This window comes from Echiichthys vipera (genome assembly GCF_963691815.1).
Source record: "Echiichthys vipera genome assembly, chromosome: 16".
Lineage (NCBI taxonomy): Eukaryota > Metazoa > Chordata > Actinopteri > Perciformes > Trachinidae > Echiichthys > Echiichthys vipera.
Window position 1 is genome coordinate 3,874,301 of NC_139841.1, and position 25,324 is coordinate 3,899,624.

At 41.2% G+C, this 25,324-nt stretch overlaps 1 protein-coding gene across 1 annotated transcript in view; it reads right to left on the reverse strand.

The window, feature by feature from the left end:
* LOC310958672 (thyrotropin receptor-like) overlaps positions 1-25,324 on the reverse strand; it is a gene marked incomplete at both ends in the record, with an annotated part of 35,133 nt that overhangs the window by 807 nt on the left and 9,002 nt on the right. Inside the window, 5 exons of the mRNA XM_083929716.1 lie at positions 13,916-14,064; positions 18,954-20,040; positions 22,266-22,454; positions 23,553-23,630; positions 23,878-23,946. Coding sequence (XP_083785842.1) covers positions 13,916-14,064; positions 18,954-20,040; positions 22,266-22,454; positions 23,553-23,630; positions 23,878-23,946 — 1,572 coding nt within the window. The remainder of the gene's footprint in view (positions 1-13,915; positions 14,065-18,953; positions 20,041-22,265; positions 22,455-23,552; positions 23,631-23,877; positions 23,947-25,324) is intronic.

The window sequence follows — 25,324 nt, forward strand, 5'->3', positions numbered from 1 at the left end:
GACACTATTGACCATCACATCCTGCTACAGAGACTGGAGCATCTAATTGGCATTAAAGGAACCGCACTGAGCTGGTTTAAGTCATATTTATCAGATAGATCTCAGTTTGTACATGTTAATGACAAATCCTCCATGCACACTAAAGTCAGTCACGGAGTCCCACAGGGTTCCGTCCTTGGCCCGATTCTATTCACCTTATATATACTTCCCTTAGGAAATATTATAAGGAAGCACTCCATAAATTTTCATTGTTATGCTGATGATACACAATTATATTTGTCGATCAAACCAGAAGAAACCGATCAGTTAGCTAAACTTCAAATGTGCATTAAGGAGGTAAAAAGCTGGATGACCTGCAATTCTCTGATGTTAAACTCAGATCAAACAAAAGTCATTGTACTTGGCCCCAAATGCCTCCGAAACTCAATAGCTAAAGACGTTGTTACTGTGGATGATGTTGTGTTGTCCTCCAGCACCACAGTAAGGAATCTGGGTGTTATTTTTGATCAGGATATGTCCTTCCATTCTCACATAAAACTAACGACAAGGACTGCATATTTTCACCTGCGTAATATTGCAAAAAATTAGGAACATTGTGTCTCAGAAAGATGCAGAAAAACTAGTCCATGCATTTGTTACTTCTAGGCTGGACTACTGCAACTCCTTATTATCAGACTGCTCCAATAAGTCTGTTAAGAGTCTCCAGTTGGTCCAAAATGCTGCAGCTCGTGTACTAACTAAAACAAATAGAAGAGAACATATTTCTCCTGTATTAGCTTCTTTGCACTGGCTACCTGTAAAATCTGGAATAGAATTTAAAATCTTTTTTCTTACCTACAAAGCTCTCACTGGTCAGGCTCCGTTCAAAAGTAGAATGGGAGGCAGAGCCTTCAGCTACCAAGCTCCTCTCCTGTGGAACCAACTCCCAAGTGTTATTCAGGAGGCAGACACTGTCCCCATATTTAAAAGTAAACTTAAAACTTTCCTCTCTGATAAATCTTACAGCTAGGGCTTACGAGCCCTTAGCTATGTTGTTATTTTTAAGCTGATTTTGTTGATTCTGCTTAATTATGCTGCTATAGGCCTAGTCTGCCGGGGGATAATCCTTTTCTGATACTCTGAGCTTCTCTCCTCTCTGTCTGTATCATTCATGTCTCATCAATGCATGTTACTAATTCAACTTCTTCCCCGGAGTTGTTTGTGCTTTGTCGTCTCTCAGGTCTCTGCTGATCGTGGTGGTGCCTGCTGCCATGGTCCTGCATGACGATTCCTGCTACTACTATAACAATTAGTCATATATACTGTCACTAGTCTTATAAACTATAAAATTTGTAGCCATAATAACACCATCAATGGTATGTCTCGCTGTATCGTAGCTGCTATTGCCACTACTTATCATTGATCATGTTTGCCACCATAATTATTTTCATTGTAGTATTCTATCACCTTAGCTGTGCTTGTTTTTTTAATATTCTGCTGTATTAACTGCCATAACATACAAGTCATATTCACATTACTATAGATATTATTATAGTTACTGTCACTCTTTGGTTGCTTGCATCTCTGGAAGTGTGTATGTGTGTGTGTGTGTCTTTCTTTGTCTCTCTCTGTCTTTTCTTCCTCCCCAACCGGTGCAGACAGATATCCGTCCTCTACAGAGCTGGATCTGTCTGACGTTCCTGCCTGTTATAGTGAAGGTTTTTGTTGCCACTGTACTCTACGGGGGAAGTGTTGGGTCCATGTAAATCATAAATAAGTCATTGAGTGTGGTCTTTAACTACTCTGTAAAGTGTCCTGAGATAAATTTTGTTATGATTTTTCACTGTAAATAAAATTGAATTGAATTGAATTAGTACATGCAAAGTAACCTGCTGCATGTGTTGATATCAATTGGTATTGCTAACAATTGACCTCAGGTACGATTACCTCTTCACGTGTTTTAGCCAGTATATAAGATTAGAACGAAAAAAAGGAGGACAGCAGGACCTCATCCTTTGATGTGGCCAAACAGTTACATAACAATTTCCATAAATACTTTTTCCCATTGACTTACATGGCAAAAGAGATGTCTGTAAATCTGTGGATACATTCATTATCTTTAGTTAAAATCATATGATAACTAATTTAGTCTGATCAAAGTTAGCAGTTAGAGTCTAGAAGAGTCACATGATTAAATGATTTAATCCTCATTCAGGTTAGCTGGAGCACTGAACACACACACACACAAACACACAGACACACACACACACACACACACAAACACACACACACACACACACACACACACACACACACACACACACACACACACACACACACACACACACACACACACACACACACACACAGACACACACATAAACTGTTGACCAGTCTGTTTATTTATCACTTTTGTATTCTACTGTCACTTAACCTATTTTACTATTTTTTTGATGTTTCTATCTGTTAATTTGTTTTCATGCTTTGTACATACTGGAGTCTATTGTTGTATTTTATTTTGTTGCATCTGTTATTGATGCTTTGTAATTTGCACTTTTCTCTTTTGCCATGTCAATTTCCGCACAGTGGTACTATAAATACGGTATAATAATAATAATAAAATAATAGACAAAACACAAGCGAATTAAGAAAACAACTTTTTCAATTTGACAACACGTGCACAGCATTTAGAAAACATGCTGCGAGGCGGTCTCGTCTAGTCTTGCCCTACTGCCCACCATAAACTATAGTTAAACAAAAACGTAATAATCTATGATTTCACTGTGTTTTCGTGCTACACTGGTGTTGGAAACCAGTGACCCGCCGGCCGGTGAGTTTTAAAATACCAATCGAAATGCTCATAATTATCTTCAGACCCTCTACTAAACAAATGTATGTGGGCACATTTTTAGACCCGACCGAAATCGTATTATTGGCGGGAGAAGGGGGGTGCGCGACAAAAAAGGGCCGTAGTGAAACACCTCCAGCACACAGCTTAGTCCCGTCTCCGTAGAGCCCAGAGCAAGGCTCTGGCAGAGACACAACTCTTCTGCTCAAACTTTGTATGCATTGTGGCTGATGTTTTGTCTATTGTTTTTCGTTATTTTCTGTGTTGTTTTGTGCTTGGCACTCGGACATGGCGGCTGATGGTCTTTCAGGGAGGAGAAGCTAATTTTTCAAGCCTATCATAAATGTGTTTGTTTATTTATATGTAAATTCTACCCTTTGTTCCTTTTCAAGAAAATTATCTGTGACCTGGTCGTACCAACTAGGCGTCTTTTCCAGGGACTTGACCAGTGTCCTCTCAACGGCCTTGGCCCATTGTGTTTCGGGTGTAAGACTTGAGCTGCTTTAAACAGGAGAAGCTCCTCTCTACACCTGCAGATGTAGATCCAACTGTTGCTACTAATGACAACTGTTTGTACAGCTGAGGCCTTGCACTGTCCAACTCCATGTCTTTCAGGAACAGCAAGAAATCACACAGCTTTCCCCTGTTGCCCTGCAAGTCCTGGTTTGAATAAAGGACCCAAAGTTCAGACCTCATTCTCCCTGAATCAAAGAACTGGCCATAACTTTTCAGGACACTCTGAAACGCCTCCTCTGGAAACACTCCCTGGATCGACTAATTCTAAGAAGTGCATGCTTTCCTAATTTTCAAAATGCCAAGGTAACTGCTCTGAAATATTGTCTAGGATGTCATGTACAGATTTCTGTAGCACTCCTTGGGATCCTGCAGTTGTGAAGACGGTGCTTTCTCAGGGGCTCAAATTGCGGGACGGATGTGAGATCTGCTGCTTTTGCATAGACAGCCTGGAAAGCCCCCTCTGACCTCTTCTCTTAGACATAAGCAAGAAGAGACTCAATTCTTTTCTTGCAGTGCAGAACATCCATAGTTCTCTGCTAGACATTGTCAAACACCACATCAGTCTTAGAGAAGATTTGTTCATATGTGTACAACATAAACACAAACTCAAAATCCTCCAGCATCATCAGAAAGCCTTTGGCACAATCTAATGTTTCATCATCCATGATGTTATCTGCAATGATCTTCTCAAAAGTCTCCAGGAGGGCGTCATAAGTGTTTGCCACAGTACTCACTATCTGTGATGTAAAATTCCATCGAGTAGGAGCGTTTCTGGGCAACCTTGAGCAGCCTGGCGACTCAAGAAAAGACGTCCTTTTTGTGGATTTTAAGAAAAATGTGGAAAACTCAGAGAGAGATGTAAAAACCATCTGCACTCAGAGAAGCATTTAGCCACCTGAGACAGCACCAGATTCAATCTGTGTACATGGCAATGCACCAACATTGCACTGGGGGCTATTGCTTTAACTTTGGAAACCAATGAGAGCTGAAGCCATGACAGCAGCCCCATCATAGGTTTGTGCCACAAGTTTCTCCCTGAAATTATAGCCCTGCATGTTCTCATTCAAGACTTCAAAAACAGACTGTGCATCTCTTCCCCCGGAAACAAAAAAAAATCCAATAAAAAAGCGCTCCTGAATTTTACCTGCACTATCCACATAGCGAACAATGACAGAGAGTATGGCACAGCAGGCTATATACGTTGTCTCATCCACCTGTCATGCAAAAAAGGGAGCAGCCTGAATTTAATCTTTGATCTCATCAGGAACAGTGGCTGAAAGAGCAGTGATCAAGTCTTTTTGGATTGAATGGGACATCCCAGAAAACTGATGACTGGAAGTGTGGCCAGGACAGAGTCATATTTTGCTAATGTTTCTGTAAACTCCCTTTAATTCCCTTGGTTGGATGATTCACCACTCCCATCATGCCCCCGAACTGACAGCTCCTGACGGCCAAGCTGCCTGTCTGTCTGTCTGTCTGTCTGTCTGTCTGTCTGTCTTTGTCTCTCTCTTTCCATCTGTCTGGCTTTTCTCTCTTTCTCTCTCCTTTTCTTCCTCCCCAACCAGTAGACAGTTGTCCATCCTCCATAGAGCTGGGTCTATTCCACGTTCCTGCCTGCTAAAGGGAAGGTTTTAGAGGCCATTGTGCATTGTGTTCACAACATTGCTGAAATTAATTGGTGACTCTAAATTGCCCGTAGGTGTAAATGTGAGTGTGAATGGTAGTCTGTCTCTACAAGCGGTTGAAGATTATGGATGATGGATGGATTATTATTATTATTATAGGTCGTGTGACTTGTTGCTGTTCATGGGGGAATTGTTGAGTCTCTGTAAATCCTGAATAAGCCAAGTCATCTTTACCTACTCTAGTGTCTTGAAATTTTGTTATGATTTGGCACTATAAATAACAAAATTGAATTGAATTGTCCAATTCAGTGGAAATCATGGGTACATACAGTACAATACACATTAGAACACAAACACACACACACACACACAGGCACGCACGCACATGCACACACACACACACACACACACACAAACACACACACGCACACGCACACACACACACACAATTATCTTCAGACCCTCTACTAAACAAATGTATGTGGGCACATTTTTAGACCCGACCAAAATCGTATTTTGGCGGGAGAAGGGGGGTGCGCGACAAAAAAGGGCCGTAGTGAAACACCTCCAGCACACAGCTTAGTCCCGTCTCCGTAGAGCCCAGAGCAAGGCTCTGGCAGAGACACAACTCTTCTGCTCAAACTTTGTATGCATTGTGGCTGATGTTTTGTCTATTGTTTTTCGTTATTTTCTGTGTTGTTTTGTGCTTGGCACTCGGACATGGCGTCATAAGTGTTTGCCACAGTACTCACTATCCATGATGTAAAATTCCATCGAGTAGGAGCGTTTCTGGGCAACCTTGAGCAGCCTGGCGACTCAAGAAAAGACGTCCTTTTTGTGGATTTCAAGAAAAATGTGGAAAACTCAGAGAGAGATGCAAAAACAATCTGCACTCAGAGAAGCATTTAGCCCCCTGAGACAGCACCAGATTCAATCTGTGTACATGGCAATGCACCAACATTGCACTGGGGGCTATTGCTTTAACTTTGGAAACCAATGAGAGCTGAAGCCATGACAGCAGCCCCATCATAGGTTTGTGCCACAAGTTTCTCCCTGAAATTATAGCCCTGCATGTTCTCATTCAAGACTTCAAAAACAGACTGAGCATCTCACACACAAACAAACACACACAGGGTAGGGAATGATATATTTTTTAATGAGACAGCGAAAACTTCCCAGTTGTATCCGCAAAGCAATTTCAGTCAAAAAACAACTGGACTGGTTGTTTGTCTAGGAAGACGTTTCACCTCTCATCCAAGAGGCTTCATCAGTTCATGTACGCATCTGACCAGGCTGGGACTGGTCCAACTAACTGGTGTGGAGATCCAGGTATTTAACCTCTCACAAGGCCGATGATGTCACTGAAACCCTTTGTGCTCCAAGTGCCCACGACTGTCGTTAGAGTGACAGTCGTTGGTGGGCAGTTGGTTTCGACTTCGTTAGTGCTCTATTGAGTCTGAACGACAGTCGTTGGGGTCACCCGGGCCATGTGTGAACAGTTGTCCTTTGAGGTTAGGTTGTTGAATCTCCTGGGAAGGGATGAAAGGGTGGCATTGTAAATTGGAGATAAGTGGTGTCTCAGACCCCCTCCTCTGTTTAGCGATGGTTTCTCCACTTTTACATAGATGGCTTCTTTTACTCCTCTTTCAAACCATCTGTCCTCTCTGTCCAGGATGTGGACATTGCTGTCATCAAAGGAGTGGGCTTTCTCCTTGAGGTGTAAGTGGACAGCGGAGTCCAGGCCTGAGGAGTTAGCTCTCCTGTGTTGGGCCATGCGTTTATGCAGTGGTTGTTTTGTTTCTCCAATGAGACAATGAGAAACAATGATCTTTGCATTCCTCGTTGCATTGGACAGCATAAACCAGGTTGCTTTTGTGGTGGTGTGGTGTTCTGTCCTTCGGATGTACTAGTCTCTGTCTGAGTGTGTTACCGGGTTTGAAATACACAGGGATGCAGTGTTTGTTGAAGATCCTCCTGAGTTTCTCTGATACCCCAGCCACATATGGGATGACTATGTTGTTTCTCCTGTTATCTTTTTCTTTCTCAACCACTTTGGTTTTCTTTCTGGAGGCAACGTCTTCCTAGACAACAACCAGTCCAGTTGTTTTTTGACTGAAATTGCTTTGCGGATAACGATGACCTGGACGAATGAGAACATTCACAGGCTTCCCAGTTGTAATTAACAAAAACAGTAGCCTACATTTTTTTTCCAATTCTGGGTATCCTACTCCAAATAAGAGTTGCATGCATATTTATTGTGAAAGTAAGTGGAAGTAAATGTTGTCCCATGCATCTATAGTAACTCTGGCTAGCTTGATGCAGCTGGTGCTCAACATTTACAAAGGTATTTCCCCTGACTTCAGTCTTACAGGCATCGTATTCTCTCACACTGTGTACTCTTGCCAAAACCCTACCTATCAAGTTCTTAAGGTTTTGGGTGATTGAGGTTTGACAATCTCATGGTCAGGTTTGGGATTTTCAGGACTGCTGAAGAGCTGACTGCGTACCTAAGGGAAATACTTCCTGAGAGGTGAAAATCAGGGCACAGATACCGTCACATCAACATGAGCCCTCTGCAGCCACACCCTTCCTTCCTTTGATGACATTGCAAAATACAACTGCTGGCATAAAATGCAAATCATCCTGCATGGTGTAGCAGCTGATTTACAGGCCTCTGCTTCTCTGACATGTTATTAGGGAGAATAATTCCGATGACCTCCAAGTACTTTTGGGGGTTTAATCATTTCTGGGCAACAATGGAGATTGGTGGTACTAAGGACCGGACCCACAACATTTGGTTTACTTAAAACTGGAGGAGCCCTTTCATACTTTTATAATCGTATTTATTCTACTGACACACACCAATCAATCAGGCTTCAGTTCTACAAACAAAAGTGTCAATGTGTTTTATTGACCACTAGGTGGAGCTATTAACACATCTCAAGAGTCGTTCAAACCAGTAAACCCCCAACTTTCCTTTGAAGGACGGAACACAAATGTATTGACTATATTAATACATATGGCAAAACATTTGGTCATTTTTACATCCATTTATATCAGGAACACATGTGCTGCAGATGTCATGACTGTGAAGGGCTCCCATAATGCTACTGGGCCACACAAACACTTAGCAGCAGGTACATTCATGTCATCAGCACTACCTTTACCTCTCCTGTAGAATTTCAAGACATCACATTTCTGACACATTTTAGTTTTCTTTTTAGGAGGTAAATAAAGAAAGTAAATGTATTATGATGGGAATCAATGGGCATTTATGTTGTATTTTAACTCAAATCCTGGTCTTCCACCACTTTAGCATGATGAAAGTGGGCCAGGTCTCAGTTGCTTCTTTTCAATTAGAAAAAACTTTTTCCTTCAAAAAGAGGCTATTGGTTTCTGATATTAACTTGCTCTCGACTGCTCACCTTCACACACAGCACATAATGCTATAGCATTCTGCATTGTTTTCCAGCCACTGCCACTGTTTAACCCAGGTGACCCTACAGGACAGGGAATACATAATTCTCTGGTGGTCTGGGGCTGTATTCACAAAACATTTGATCTTGTGCAAAGAGTACTCCTAAGGCGCACTAAAAGTTCTGGGTCATTTCTTCAAACCTATTCCCAAAGCCTCTGAGACCAACTTTTACACAGGAGTGAGAGGGACTCCTAAACTAATACGAGAGGGCGGGGTTGACATTGTTGCTATGGATGACATCATGTTCATACCTTCTATGTCCACAGTGATTGGCTGAGAGGGAATGAGTCCCTAAGGGTACGGCCACACGATCGAAAATTACCTTTTTTTCTGTGTCGTCCATCCACACCGACTCGGCTCAAGAAATATCTGTTTCCACAGGAAACCAGTGTAACCTCCTAAACGCTGTAACGCTGTAGTACACATGCTAGGCCTGGATGTGGAGCTGTAACTGCCACAGAAACACAACAACAACAGAGAAGAAGGGACAGGGAGACGCTGTGGAGAATACAAACACCGGAGAGTTTCTCTCCAAATCTGGAAACTTCCCAAATCCTCCTCCATCCTAGAGAGAAATGTGTCCCTGTTTCTGGTGTTAGTGGAGACTTTTGTGCTGTTTTGGACTCTGATGCACAAAGCCCTCCGTAGTTCAGAGGTGTCCAATCCTGCTCCTGAAGGGCCACTGCCCTGCATGTTTTAGGTTTCTCCCTACTCTAACAAATCTGACTCTAAGCGTTATCAAACCTGTGATGAGCTTCAACTGCTTGATAATAAGTAGAGCATTGGTGTGTTAGAGCAGAGATAAACCTAAAACATGCAGGGCAGCGGCCCTCCAGGAGCAGGATTGGACACCCCTGCTGTAGTTAAGTGTCCTCAACGAGCAGAGGTTGCTGCTGTGAGCCCCATCCCCATCCCAAAGCACTCACAGACTAGATTAAGACTTTTCACACCTTCTTAGCAACTTTATTTAGAAAAAGAGACTAGCGACCAATTTAGCTCCTTCTTCAGAGCATCAGGGAAAAAGGAGAAGACTGTGCTCGGCCTAATTCATTACCATGCATGTGGCTCAGAGTCCAGTTCAGTAAACAGTCTCTGGGTCCGTCTCTCTCCTCTCACGCAGCAGCACTGTTGTTGTTATGTGACGTCGCGGGGTTAGAGGTCAGAGTTGGGGCGATGGCGGCATCGTTTAACAAAGTATGAGGTTTCACCGTCCAGACGACAACGCAATGGAGGGTGTTGTCAAACCTTCCCACTCTGGGACCCAGTTTCAAAAGATCCAGTTTTCAGACTCCGATAACGCCGGCTGTGTGTGGATGGTCGGCCAAAACCATACTAAAGTTGTGCGGTTACAGGAAAACGCGTCCAAGTGTGGACGGACCCTGAGTGAATTTATGATAGAAACACTTCAATGTGAAACTAAATGAACTGCAGCCCTATGTTTGGATAGGACATTTATCATCTGGAGCAAAATCCTCCTGACCGACAGCTGAGAGACGCCAAGATCATCTGCATTGCACAGCTGCATTTTTCCCGTGGTCAAACAGTGAAGAGTTGTACCAACTTTGATCTGCTGTGATATTGGGTGGTTTTTTTTGGTTGGTGATGTGATGGCATCCCTGACCAACTCTACAACCTGTATTATGCCATCTCTGCTAAGTCGATACCTTTTTAAAAGCTCACTATCATTGAATCTCTTCCAAAATGTTGACTGCAGCAGCCATGTGAGGTCCTTCCTAATTTACTCTGAGTGACTCCTACGTTTTTAGAGGATAGATTTTGTGATCACAGATTGAAGAGGTGTGTAAGTAGGGGGAAAGCGACAAAAAATGAACAAATGTATTCATATTCTTTTTATTATTATTATTATTATTATTCATTAATCTAGGACCATGCATATAAACATTGATCTCAAAATGAGAAAAGTGGGTTTGTACCATATTTAGCCAGAGGGGAAGCCTTAGGAACTTTTAGGGCTTCTTCCGAGAAGGCCCAACATATCAGCATTTTAATTGTCATATTTAATTTATTTCACTTAATATTTATTATCTCTTTTAATACTAATTTTAGCCTAATTTGGTATCACGTTTGCTTCAAAGATGACAGTGTAAGTGTCAGGTCAAGTGAAAATAGAGTTATACAATCAGAATTAGTTGTTGTTGTTGTTGGCTCTAGGTAGAAAAGGCTTCCAGCTCTCTGCTCAGAGACTGCATGCGGTCCTTTGCTAAGATCCGCAGCTGTGGTCCGGACCCGTGTGTTAATGTAGTAAGGTAAATCAGCTAATCAAATATTCCTATTAGTGGGCGGGACAAAAAGGCAGAAACAAAACATTTAGATGGGTCATGGTCACAATACTTTTAATAAGATGCCTGTATCAGGAATCAAAAATCACATCACTCAGAAACTACTGCGTGACTGCGCAACACTGGACCCAAACGCTATATTCTGGCACAGCCCTAAATCTAACATGAGTATCTTTTTTCAAGTATATAAAGCACAATGTAGGCCCTTTGATTTCACATAAACTACTCATTATACTGTAGATATAGTGAGATATATTGTTATCGGGATATGAAAATACCTATATCATGATATGAGATTTTTGAAATATCACACAAACAATTATCCAGACAAATCTACAACAGTAACAACACACTGACATCAGTACATTGTAAAATTACAACAATAGCATAAAGAATATACTGTAGATTCACAATCAAAATTAATGTTGACATGACTGATTGATCAATATCCATTTTTTTCCCACCATGGGGAAAATGTGTGTATGAGTGTGTATAAGTTTAAGTTTAGCTGGAAGCATATCCCAACGATGGCTTGAGTTTGAGGGCCGTCCGCTGCAGTAGGATGTTTAAGTCTGAGTTTAAATCGAGAGGTGCTGCTCATTTGCTCAGAAAAGAGCTGAAAAACGCTCTTCACTGGTGTAGAAATAGCATTATAGATCTTGTATACCAATGGAACTTCTGAAAACAGTATGAAGTTTCCAAAACTTAAATTATTGTATTCGGACAACATGATACAATGATGAGGATACGTATAATGATTTTCTCTCATGAACTTTTAAGGTTTGTTAAAAAGAATTTCAGTTGGTTTCAGCACGGTCTTACTGGCCTGGGACCAGTAGGATATACAATAAAGAAGATGTAAGAAAATTATAGCATGCAAGAATGTTTTTGATGCTTCTATTGTTAACAAGTTCTTAATCTAAATGTCTAAATTTAACAACAGTGTTTTGCCTAGCCATTTAATATGGCTGTCCATGCAGTGATGCTGGCGTGGAGTTTGTGGTTGTTCACAAGCCTGAAATGACTGTGATGGGACCTTTCATCAAGACTATAGGAGGGTGCAGAGAAGACCCCACAGGCTTGGACCACAGGGTATCAAAGCTCATTTTACAAAATCGCAGCCCACACTCTAATAAGTCTGGGGAAAAGAAGTGGTTGGCTCCTCTAATAGTGTCTTTGTTCAAAAACTTGCTAGACTAGAATAGGACCCCCTTACAGAGTCCAGAGACAGTGGAGAAAATCATATTTCATGGCAGATTTGCTTAAGGAATTACTCAAAGATTTTAAGCCAGTCTCTCGTTGGTAGAAGTTGCGCCATCCGTGAGCATCTCACCCTAGTTTTTGTGGTAGTCCTGCACTAGTCAGCCTTCATTAGCCCTCGTTGCCCCCCGTCAGCCCTCATAAGCATCTTTTCAACTAACTCAGCATGTTGAATCGGCAGCGGAGCCCATCGGTGAAAGAAATCACTCTGATTGGCAGTTCAGTTCAGTGCATGACAAGAGAAATGGCCATTAAGCTCATTAGCAGATTCTGTTCTTCATTGGTGGTGTTATTGGTTGTAAACGCACAGTAATCACTTTTTCTTGTGTTAAAAGTTGTGATGTGCTAACTGACTAACTAGCATCTTCCATCCATTCTGTCAGTGTTTTGGTTTCACTGTTTGAATGATGAATACATTTACAGGTACAGAATACAGTTATTTCCTCTCACGCAGGCGCTGAATGTTCGTGCTAGTTGGCTGTCGGCAGTAGTTGGTGTGAGGCGATGCAACAGTGTGTCTTCCTTGCCATTAGTTCTTTGATGTGGATTTGGTGTGTCTGGACTCATAGTCCCTCATCAAACATGAAGAATCAAATACCACACCAGACAAAGGATTGCCTCAGCTGCTCTCTCAGATGTGTACAGGAAAAAAGGTCCAGGTGAGCTTCTTGCCCCTTTTAGAAGTAGTTTTCAATGCTGGGCTTTTGCGCCTTTATTACACACTGCTCTCAAAATGGCGTGACAGATCTGTTGCAGTCTGAGCCGGCAGTGAAGGTAGTCAGCCAAAACAGTCCGGTAACCAACGTCTGAGACAGGGACAGCCGGCAAGGAGGAATACATGCAGTAGTGATGCGAGAGTTGACCCACATGAGGTTAAAAAAGTGACAAAGCAATGATCCGTTATTGATAACTTACAAAACACTGCAAGCAATAGTCTGCCTTCTCTTTGTCTCACATGTGTGCGGGCTCCCCAGCATTGCAGTATGTCTGCCCTTCTCTCGGCTGACAAATGTGCATAAAGTTGGTGGTTTGTGGGTCAGGTCTTGTTCGAGTGGTTGATTAACAGTGCAGAACAGTTCACACACTTTTGACTTTAGACTTTTGCTCCTGGACCGCATGCTGTGAAATCACACACTGGGATGGCATTACTCTGCCTTTGCTTGTTTCTGTGTGGACAAGTACAACCATCATAATGGCAGATGTTCATTACACTGCTATTTCCGAATCAGTTTTAAAGGGGTTGAGACCCTACCCCTTGCCTGGGTCCTTCCTGGTGCTACACAAAGACTTGCCTAGACTTTTGCTTATTTGTAGTCTTGATGCAATGACTTCATCTCTTGGGCAATCATGATGTTTGTACAAATACAAAAAGGGAACCCTGCCTATTGTCACACCTTCACACACCTGACCAAACACTGCATAAAATGGGTGATTGTGGGACTGCTTGCTAGAAAAAAGTTACAAGAATAATCAGACCAGGGAGGAGTTTTCAGAAACTGTCACACAGTCTGACAAACTCTTCATCAGAAGCACTTACATTCTCACCCTCTTATGTCTCTTTACATTTCCTATGCAGTTTTAGAAACATTTCCACTCATCTTCCCCCCTCAACTGAAGCCTAAACTTGCTGGCATTACTTGCAGATTCATATTTTGATGGAACAGCATCCAGGTATATAATACAAGAATTGAATGGATCATAAATGGATCATAAATTCTAAGAGGTTAACATAAGTACAAGTATTGCTTTTTAAATTCACTACTACAATAAAAAATATTAATCAAATTTCAAAAACAATTTTGAGGCATCTTGTAGCCTGGTGATTCCTGTGCTTGAACATTTTGGGATGTGGAGGCTAGACTGTGGGGCAGACACTGCCTCTCTGTATATGAGGGGAGTATTACTGAACGGTTGGCTTCTAAAGAGGTGTGCTTGCCGCTGGCAGAGCCCCACCCGGCTCAGCAACATGAGGATGTCTCGGTGAAATGCCTTTGTCATGATAGCATAAAAAAAAGGATGCGCACAAGAGTTGAGAGGATAGAAAAGCACCAGCAGCACCTGTAGAAAGAAAACATAGAATAGCCTTTATTTTAATCAGAAAACATATTGGATTAAAGCGCAAGAGTAGGGGTGGCCGATATGGCTAAAATATCATATCAAGATTTTTTTTACAGTAAAATCACAATCACAATTTTATCACTGTTTTATCATATTTAGTTAAGTTCAGCCTCTGCTGGCTGTGGTGTGACTGGACTCCTCACGGTTACACTCTCAGCAGAGTGTTTGGGATGCTGTCTCGTTAGTTGGTTGAAAATGTTTGTTGTGTTACCATCCAATGTGCGCAGCTTGTGTGACTGTGTGTGTGTGTGTGTCTGTCTGTGTGTGTGTGTGTGTGTGTGTGTGTGTTTGTGTGTGTGTGTGTGTTGCAGGTTTGGGAAGAAGGCTGCCTCTGTGAGGGCGGCAACTCCTTGTTGAACATATTAGGAGTCCACGATTACATAGGACATTTATCTGTTTTTTTAAGCACAGTTTAGACCAAAGATTTGCAACGGAACAAGTTGAAACTTTCAACTACTTGCAACGTGCAGGTCTGCGATGTTCTGAAGCCTGCCAGTTCACACCAGTGTGACGAGAGGAGATGAACGGTCATGAACGGTGACTGGAAAACAGGGAAATTGGACCAAAAATGCAGTCAATTTTAAAGGATTTAATAAAGCTTACTTCACACGAAAAGTGCACAGCGAACGAGGGGAACAGGAGTGTGGACTCGTGAGTGGGGAAGCGCTTGCCAGAGCGTGCCCAGTGTCCGTAAAGAATCTCTGAAAGTTTGTCTTTCCACGTGGTAATGGCGTCCTTCGAGTAACAAACAATTTGCGAGCTGGAGGCGATGGTCACAGGAAAAACACAAGCGGATAGCAGGCAGGGAAACACAGACAGAGGGAGACAAACACAGAAACAAAATGAGAGAGAAGGGCTGATGACTGTCCACGCATTGGGTGGGTGGTGGGGTGATGGCAGGAGGGCACAGCGTGCTGGTGGTCACTGGCCTCAGCTGGGAAAGATGGAAGGTGAGATGGATCTTGAGAGACGAGGGGAGCTTAAGGCCAACAGCACAGGGGTTAACAACTGCCTCGACTTCATACAGCCCGAGGAAGCGAGGGGCGAGCTTCTCAGACGACACATTGGTGTCAGTCAGATACGATGTCCTGTGGTATTCAGAAAACGTGGTTCACCAAGAGGGTTGCAGTCACAAAGTTGAGCGCAATATGGGCAATATGGGGACAGTGTCTGCCTCCCGAATAACACTTGGGAGTTGGTTCCATTGGAGAGGAGCTTGGTAGCTGAAGGCTCTGCCTCCCATTCTACTTTTGGAGACTCTAGGAACGACAAGTAGTCCTGCATTCTCAGAGCGCAGTGATCTAGTCGGGTAATACGGTACTAAGAGCTCTTTAAGATACGACGGAGCCTGACCAATAAGAGCTTTGTAGGTAAGGAGAAGGATTTTAAATTCTGTTCTACATTTTACAGGTAGCCAGTGCAAAGAAGCTAATACAGGAGAAATACGTTCTCTAGAACTCAATCAGACCTTTTGACCTTGTACTTGGGAGCCGGCACGCGGCAACAATCCGCCATCCTCCCATTCAACTCCACAGTGCGGAGCAGCGCCTCTCGGATCCTCCGAAGGTGATTCTACTTTTGGAGACTCTAGGAACGACAACTAGCCCTGCATTCTCAGAGCTTCGATTTGTTTTAGTCAGTACGCGAGCTGCAGCATTTTGGACCAATTGGAGACTTATTGGAGCAGCCTGATAATAAGCAGCCTAGAAGTAAAAAATGCATGGACTAGTTTTTCTGCATCTTTCTGAGACACAATGTTCCGTGACTGACTTCAGTCTGTATGGAGGATTTGTCATAAACATGTACAAACTGAAATCTATCTGTTAAATAAGACTTAATCTAGCTTAATGCGGTTCCTTTAATGCCAATCAGATGCTCCAGTCTCTGTAGCAGGATGTGATGGTCAATAGTGTCGAAGGCCGCACTAAGATCTAGTAAGACAAGTACAGAGACGAGTCCTTTGTCTGAAGCTATAAGAAGGTCATTAGTAATATTTACCAGTGCTGTCTCAGTGCTATGATTCATTCTAATTCCTGACTGGAAGTCCTCAAATAACTCATTATTATGTAAAAAGTCGCACAGCTGATTGGCTAATTTCTCGAGGATCTTAGAGAGAAAAGGAAGGTTAGATATAGGTCTATAGTTGGCTAGTACCTCTGGATCAAGACTGGGCTTTTTAAGAAGAGGTTTAATTACAGCTACTTTAAAAGAATGTGGTACATAACCTGCTGATAAAGACATGTTAATCATATCTAATACAGGAGTACTAACTAAAGGTAACACTTCTTTAAGTAACCTAGATGGAATAGAGTCTAGGAGACAAGTAGAGGGCTTTGATGATGAAATAGTAGAGGTTAATTTGTTAAGGTCAACTGAAGAAAAGCAGTCCAAGAATATATCAGGGCGTACAGCTGTTTTTAAGGTTCCTGGGTTTGAAGAAAAATTGGTGCTGGTCGAGTTGATTTTGTCTCTAATAGTTATAATTGTGTCAATAAAGAAGGTCATGAAGTCGTTACTACTGAGGGTTATAGGAAAACATGGCTCAATAGAGCTGTGGCTCTCTGTCAGCCTGGCTACAGTGCTGAAAAGAAATCTAGGATTGTTCTTATTCTCCTCTATTAAAGATGAGTAATAGGCTGCTCTGGCATTACGGGGGGCCTTCCTAAATGTTTTTAGACTTTCTTGCCATTTACCTCCAATTTTCGCAATCCTCTTTTTAATTCACGGGTTTGTGAGTTATACCATGGAGCTAACTTCCTCTGTTTCGTTATCTTCTTTTTTAAAAGGAGCAACAGAGTCGAAATTGTCAAAATTCCTTAAATTTAGTTCCAGCACTATCAGATAAACATCTAGTGTGGAAACTTTTGCCCAGAGGTGAGTAATCCTGTAATATGAATTCAAAAGTTATTAAATAATGGTCTGATAAAAATAGGACTCTGTGGAAAGACTATTAAATCTAAGCCAAAACAAGGTCGAGGGTGAGATTAAAACAGTGAGTAGGTTTATGTACACTCTGACTAAAACCAATAATATCTAATAGAGAGATAAACGCAGTACTAAGGCTATTATTATCGCTGTCCACATGAATATTAAAATCACCTACAATGATTACTTCATCAGATTTAAGGACTACATTTGACTAAACTTTGAGAATTCAGATAGAAATTCAGAGTACGGACCAGGAGCACGGTACACTATAACAAGTAAAATTGGCTGCACAGTTTTCCAGGTTGAATGTGAAAGACAAAAAACAAGACTTTCAAATGAATTATAATTTAGTTTAGTTTTAGGGTTGATTAATAGGCCTGAGTCATAAATAGCTGCAACGCCTCCTCCTCGACCACTGCCTTGAGGAATATGAGTATTTATATGACTAGGAGGAGTGGATTCATTAAGGGTAACATATTCTTCAGGACACAGCCAGGTTTCAGTCATACAGAGAACATCAATATGGTTATCTGATTTCAGATAGTTTACTAATACCGCTTTAGATGACAGAGATCTGATGTTTAAAAGTCCAAATTTTATTTTCTGATTTTGTTGCATTATCGCAGATTTGTTTTTTATTTGTATCAAGTTTTTCTGTATAGCTCCTCTTCGGTTCATTTTTGATTTAATTAATTTAGATGACCGTGAGGTACACAGCATTTGTATAGGATACTGAGCTGCAAAGTGCTCCACAGGGAGTGCGGAGAGGTGTGTAAGACTGCGACGCTGTTTCCTGTGCGTCTGTGGTAAGGGCAGCGCAGAGAGGTGTATTAAACTGTGACTCTGCATCCTGATCCCAACACTGGGTTGTTGTCAGGAGTTGGTGGTGGTGCAGGACTGGACAGTTAGGTCAATGTTGGCTGATAGAAGTCTTTACCCCTCCTGGCTAGGGTGCAGGCCGTCGTGTTTAAAAACCGTGGGTCTGTTTAAGAAAGCTGTATAGTTGTCCACAAATGGAATACTTTTCCCCAGGCAGTATCCTTTAAGCCACAGGTGCAGTTGGCGGAGGCGGCTGTACATGACGTCACCAAAACACGGCGGGGGAAGCGGGCCGGAAAATAATCAGACGCTTCCCTGTGTCCCTGGGTCACAGAGATAGTGAGATACTTACAACAGCTGCATTTCTAGTTGTGATGAAACAGTGAAAATACCATTTTATTTCCCTGATTCACTGCTTTGTTCTGGATTACGGTGCTCCCTCTCCTTATTCATTGTATTGCTTGCTTGACCCTCTCTTTTTCCTCTCTCTCCCTCTTTTACACTCGTTGAGCCTCCGATTGATTGATTGGCTGTTGAAACAGGTGACTTGTGTTACGTTCTAAAACCAGCTGCTTGCGACTACATCAGCAGGTTAGATTTGCAACGAGACGGGTCAGTTCACACCGCTGCAGCTTTCACCTTCAACGTTCTAAAACAGTTATTTTGCGTTGCAAATCTTTGGTCTGAATTGGGCTTTAGATGCATATTTTACAGTTTGTTCCAAACATTCTATGAATAAGTGTGGAAAGACAGTGTCGATGCAGCACAATCTGATGCTCCCGTGCTGTTAGGACACTGTAGTTTCGTTTTAACTTTTTCAGCTATCACTTCCTGCTACTCTCTGAATCAAACATAATGGTGGAAGACAAATCCTCGTCACACCCTTCAGTTTGTGGACTAGCCAATAGTGTGATTTGGCTGAGGAAAAAAATCCTGGTGCGTCTGTGCAGAGCATAGGACAGCAATGGATAGAATGTAGACGATGCTACGATCTCTCTGCTTTGCCAGATCGTCAGCACGTTCTAATCCTTAACAATATAGTTTCGTCATATCGCCAACCCCTACTCAAGAGGATTTCCCACCTTGGAATCTGTGACAGTCATCAAGGGTTGGTGGAGAGCTGCAGACAAGCCATAGAAGCAAATGGGAGCCAGACACAGGAAGTTGGTGAAAATAAGGAGAGCCATGCGTTTGGCCATGCTGGTATCAAATCTGCTGGACTGGTGTTGAGGATTGTGCACCATACAGTAGATGTGGAGGTAACATAAACATACCACAATGAAAGCAATGACATTAACCATCAGTACAAAGACCACATAGGCCCGAGCAGCACTTGTCTCTGTGTCCATGGGTAAGCAGATGCTCACTTTTTGGTAACTGCTCACACCGACCACTGGCAGCAGTGCTAGGATCAAACACAGCAACCAGCCGACGAGCATCAGCACAGCTGCATGACGTACCCTCATTTTTTTGTCAGGCCTCATTGCGTAGAAGATAGCATGCCAGCGTTGAAGGCTGACTAAAGTTAACGTGTACACAGATAGCTCGCTGGCAAACACTGATAATGTCCCTGCTAGATTGCAGCCACCTCCTGTTTGCCAGGCAATAGCATAGTGGTAATAATTGGAGTGTGTGTAGAGGTCAACAGATGCAATGAGCAGTAAGTATATCCCCATACAAAAGTCTGCAAATGCCAGGTGACCCATGAGGAAACGAGTGACGGTAAACTTCTGTCGGCTGGTCAGTAGGGTGAACATCACCAGGAAGTTGGCTGAAATGGCCAAGAGACTAACCACCCAGACCAACACCCTCAGGAAGCTTTGACTCATCACATCCTCACAGGGGTTCAGGGCATCAGGCACGGGGGTGCACAAGAGTCCATGATTATCTGTGTGAAGGTCATCACACAGTGAAAAGTCAAAACCTTCATTAGGATGCTCTGTAGGCAATTCCACATAAAACAAACCTACATTTTGAGGCTCTTCAGTTGGACAAATGGGGCTGCCATAATGATTGTGATTTCTGCTGTCGGAAGTTGGGTGACCAAAGCTGTTTTTCAGATGTTGGAAGATTTTGTGTCCCAGATACCTCTGAGAGAGAGCTGCAGAGGATTCTTGGAGCTTTCCCAGAGTTGACCGGGTCAGGTTGCAAATAACAGCCTCTGAAAGTCTTGAACACAGGTTATATGGATTATTAATCAGAGAATGAACTACAACATTTTTTGATGCATGGAAATGTTGAAATATTGCACTACAGAAAATCTTCCACACCAGAAAGTCTTCACAGGGTCAAAAACTCCTGACTGGGGGTAAAAAGCAAAAATGCACTGTGTCACTAACTTGTAGTCACATTGTTAATGACATGTCAGACCTTCATCCAATTACATTACTGTATATAAAACAAAAAACACCCATCAGAGGCCACCAGCTGCTGCTGCTGCCTCCTGGCAAATTAATTAATGTTAAGTAGTTTAATTCCCTATACCCCACCTAGGTCACTCAGATCCTCTGACCAGCCACTTCTCCACGTCTCTCAGCCTTGGCTTATGCCTGTTGAACATGTGTATTGCTAAGGTTGGCTTGTCACTCAAGGCGTGTTACACACACACACACACACACACACACACACACACACACACACACACACACACACACACACACACACACACACACACACACACACACACAGACATGACTTTTAACGTAATTGCCTATAAATGCAATTAAACTTTTATGAATAACAAGCCAATACCTTATCAATGCACCTGTTTATCAGGCATAAGTTAAACACATAGAAAACCTATATATCAATCTGCTCTCATCTGCTGCCGCTGTTAATATTTTGTTTATCTTAGTAAGCGACTTCTTGTAAACTCAGTTGAGTCCACATGGCTAATTAAAGTCCCTGTCGGCATCATTTGTTTCATCATATACACTGGAGCCGGCTCCGATAGAACAACATAAATCATCTCGTTTTAGAGAAAAAACATGCCCCTACGTGCACCTAGAGCTTGTTGTTTGTTTTGCAAAAATCCACCGCGCCCGTATCATCCTGTCCACTCAGCGCAGTTCATGCACACACCACAGATCCCCCCTCACGCATGTTACAATATCACAGGCACACGCCTCAAACTAGGCATACGCTAAATGACGTTAGCAGTTGCTATCTATGAGTAAGTTAGCCAGCCTACCTCCGTTTATTGATGAGAGAAGACACGGGCGCGTTCACAGGAATCTGGTGCACACGCACTGACGAGCACTCGATTGGAGAGAGTGGAGGAGCTCGGTGGTAGAGGGGGAGGGGCGTGAGAGTTGTAAACATTTGAAATTTGACTGCCCTCGATCCGCTGGACTTGCCACTGCAGCTTTAAATATTATGATGCCATCAGACTACATGTGTGAATATTAATTAGCCATGTGGACTGCTGCAAGAGAGAACCTGAGAGAAACCACTGAGGTTTGAACATACAGTCTCCTCACAATATGATTTAATTCGACCTTATATCTACACAGCCTATCTACAGTGTTTAACCTTTTTGATATTTGTAGTTTGTGAGAAGGTAGAAACTTTTTTTATGCTACATTTGGCAGAAATTTCAACTTCCTCTGTATCGTAAACCAAGCACTTCATTCAACATGGCTTTCTCACCCTCACAACAGCCTAATTAAGCCTAAAAGTTTATCTTGTGCGTAGGAGATGTCCTATGTACGAGATACTATTGTTGCCATTGTTTTGGCTAACAATGCCTCAACTTGCCCAACAGGGCTTCCGTAAGTTACAAATACAACAGAGAATTTCAAGTCAAAGGATTACTCAAGTAGATGTTAATAACTGTATTTGTTGTTTAAAAATAGAAAACATAATGTGGAAAAAAAAGAAAATAGCAAAAAGAAAAGGTAATAGAAAAGAAGAATAACCTATCTCATAATAATCACAATGGTCAAAGATCAGCAATCAAACTAATACATTTAGTGTCTTACACATATGATGGCTAGGTTTACAATCAGAGTTTATTGACAGCTTGTATGGCTGCCTGCAGATGCTACTGGCACTAATGCTTTTTCCCTGGTCTATGTTAATGTACAGTTACAGTACATGGTGAAGGTCTGATGACCGTAACAGTGTTGATAAAGAGACTACAAGTACTCAAGTGAACAGAATTCTTTCCCACAGGAACATGATTAAATTTAAAAGCATTACAATGCTGAAATGAACTACTGAAGCATTCACTTAATTCTCTGAAATAAATTTAGACTGGCCCAGCTTTTGTGAGTACCCGAATACAAACACTATACCATGGACCTGAGGGTAGTTTGGTATGTGAAGGACAAATACTTAACAAAAAGGAACTGCATTGGGAAAAAAAAAACAACACTTTCAGTTCTCTTACTTACCCTCTCCACCTTTTCATCATCTTGAGACCACAACAATGGCTTGGGAAGGTCAATTCAGCACTCTGTAAATGGAGAAAAGCTCTAAAGGGGGGCAGTACTTTGAGGGCCCAAGTGTTTTTAGCATGGAGCTTTTCAATGGTCTCCATACCGATTGAAGGCAAAGAGCTAACTTTGGTTTCTGAAATGTCTCTGGAAAAACAAAAAGTTCACATTATTAATTTAAACACAAAGCTGAGGCTGTTCTCTTAACCAACCTTAGCATGTGCTACAGTTGCAAAAGAAAGATAATATTTGATGTAAGAAAACACAAACTTATTTTCAGTAGCATTTTATAATACCAATCAGTCATAAGTCATTTATTAGCCTTTATTTTAATAATGAACTAATCATCAACACATTTTAATCTATTAATGCTCGTGAAGGATTAATAAGTGGTATGTTAACACGGTGAAGACATTAAAATGTCTTTTTAACCACTAATACTGCTGAAAATAACAGCAAACCTCTGCAGCAGCATGAGATGAGTCCCTACACACAAAACAAAGCACGAATAGGCTCCTTCCTTTTGGATTGACTTTGGTAATCCACTTGAATGGACTTTACTATGAGAGGAGCTGGTACAGGGGCCAGTAGGTAAGTCTTTCAAACACTCTTTTAATAAACTCTGGGTTCACTTACTACGATGTTGCTGCTTTGTTTTCTGTTTAAGGACTCTTCTCATGCTACTGCAGAGGTTTGCTGTTATTTTGAGCACCGTACTGCCCCGAGCTAATCAGTGTTAGCTAACACTTACTTTAGATCAGTGGGATGCAGACACATTAGTTCATTGCATTACATATATATATATATATATATATATATATATATATATATATATATATATATATATATATATATATATATATATATTTATATATATAGGTATTTGGAACAGGTTAGGCAGATCTACAAATTATGTTAAACATGTTTACATGCCATGATGCCATTATTCAGTAATACAGAGATGAAATTACAGTAATCCATAATATCAATTTATAACTCATAAATCATTTACTAATGATTTGTTTATTATTATCTCCTGATTTACTGAAGGTTTATAGCTGACTTACAGCACATTTTTTATTTTGTAAGTTATTAATATTAAAACGCTCATTAATCATATAAAAAAATATATACCTTTTTTTGTTGATGATTAATAAAATATAAAAGACTTTTGACTGATGATTATTATGAATTGTTAACTTATTTTCTCTATTTCCCAAAAGCAAATTCTGTACATCCACTCACAAGTGTGTTGGGCCACGTATCACACCATTAAATGCTAATTCATCGATCTGTTCCAAATTCACATTCCTGTGAAGATACCTGAAGAATGGAGAATACATTGACGGCAAAGTAATGTGAAAAAAAATCCATCTGTTTTTAAAACAAGTTACATTATCAAAACATTTTGTATAACACTATAGCGATTCAACATAGAGCTCAAACATATAAAAAACAAATAAGAAAGTTGTAAAGTGGTCTGTAATTGAATTATTTGTGAGTTCAATCATGTATGTTATCACTGAGAGCATTTGTAGCTGTTTCACTTCAATAATTCAACATGACATACACTTCCTCCAGTCTGGTCCCATTGAAAGCATATTGCTGGATCTCTTTCACGCCGTTGCTATTCAGCATGCTAAAATGGGGAAAAAAGAGAATATCTTGTTATTAAACGTGGAAAATGAATTCCATCTCTATTTGTGAAAGTGTATAGGACGTGCTGTGTGGAGTCAAAACACACAAATACAATACTGTCTCCCGATGTCACAGTACTAAAGAGACATATTTGCAGATTATATACCGTTTATCCCATCTGTTGAAAATATTTGCTCATGTTAATTAAGAGTGAATGTCGAATGTGAATGAGTTTAAAGTTATAATCCATAAGATTTCAGGTACGTTGTTTCTAGCAGCCTCTTTGGCTGTAAAATGTAATTGCAGGCCAGCCCGTTCTTTCAGAGCCTCCATCTTGTCACGGTCATGGTCGCTATGTTTCTTGAATCTTTGTCCTTCTTTTGATTGGACTGGCAGTGTCTCATGAGTCTCTCATGCCAAAGGCACAGCAAAATCAAAAGTGTTAGATTTTCATTGTTGGTGTGTTTAAAATACAGTGTCAATTTAACACTTGTTCAGTCTAATTCAACTATGTGAGAGTTAGTTCTTCAAAAGAGTTGGTGTTAATCCAGTGAGTTAAATCTAAGCAACTCTGTTCAGTGTTGATTTTAAAATTAACACTGAACAGAGTTGCTCCCAGAATTCCCATGTATCTGTGAACTTTGTTTTCACTTTGTTTGACTCAAGCGAGTATCTGTGTGTAAGTAAAAGAAACGCAGCATGTCTCTTTAATAATCCTTTCTATGCAGTAGTATTTTACATGTGTCGATAATAAGTCTCACAGAGTCATGTCAGCACTGTGACCATAAACTGTGATCAAGTTCCACGATTGTTGATGCTATGTTTTAGCACGATTGTTGATGCTATGTTTTGATGGGTGCAATAATTATGACTTTACATAATTTGCTTAACGTAAGTAAACACGTTTGGATAACCGTAGTGTTTTTTAAAATGAAATCAACTATAAAAGATTTCTATGTTGGGTTACATAACACTCTACACAGAGTTAGTATAATCTGAGCCTTATTCAGTGTTAAAGAAACACACTGATAGTGTTAACTTTTGAAACTACACACTAGTGTTCGGTAAATTCAACACTGATGTGAGTGAAATTCAACTATTGAGAGTGTTGTTCCAACTCTATCACAGTGTGATAGCACTTTCAAAAAGGTAGCTTGAACTTGATCTTGAGTGGACCAATAAAGACCCTTTGAAAGTGTTGAATTAACTGTGTACAGTGCTGTTTTCCCCTTACAGATTTCTTCTTCTGTTCTTGCTTTCTTACATGCTTTAGATCATCAAACAAATATAAATATCAGACAAAGATACAAAGAAAATATTCTGTGGACTGAGTCAAAAGTGGAACGTTTTGGAAGGTGTGTGTCTCGTTACATCTGGAG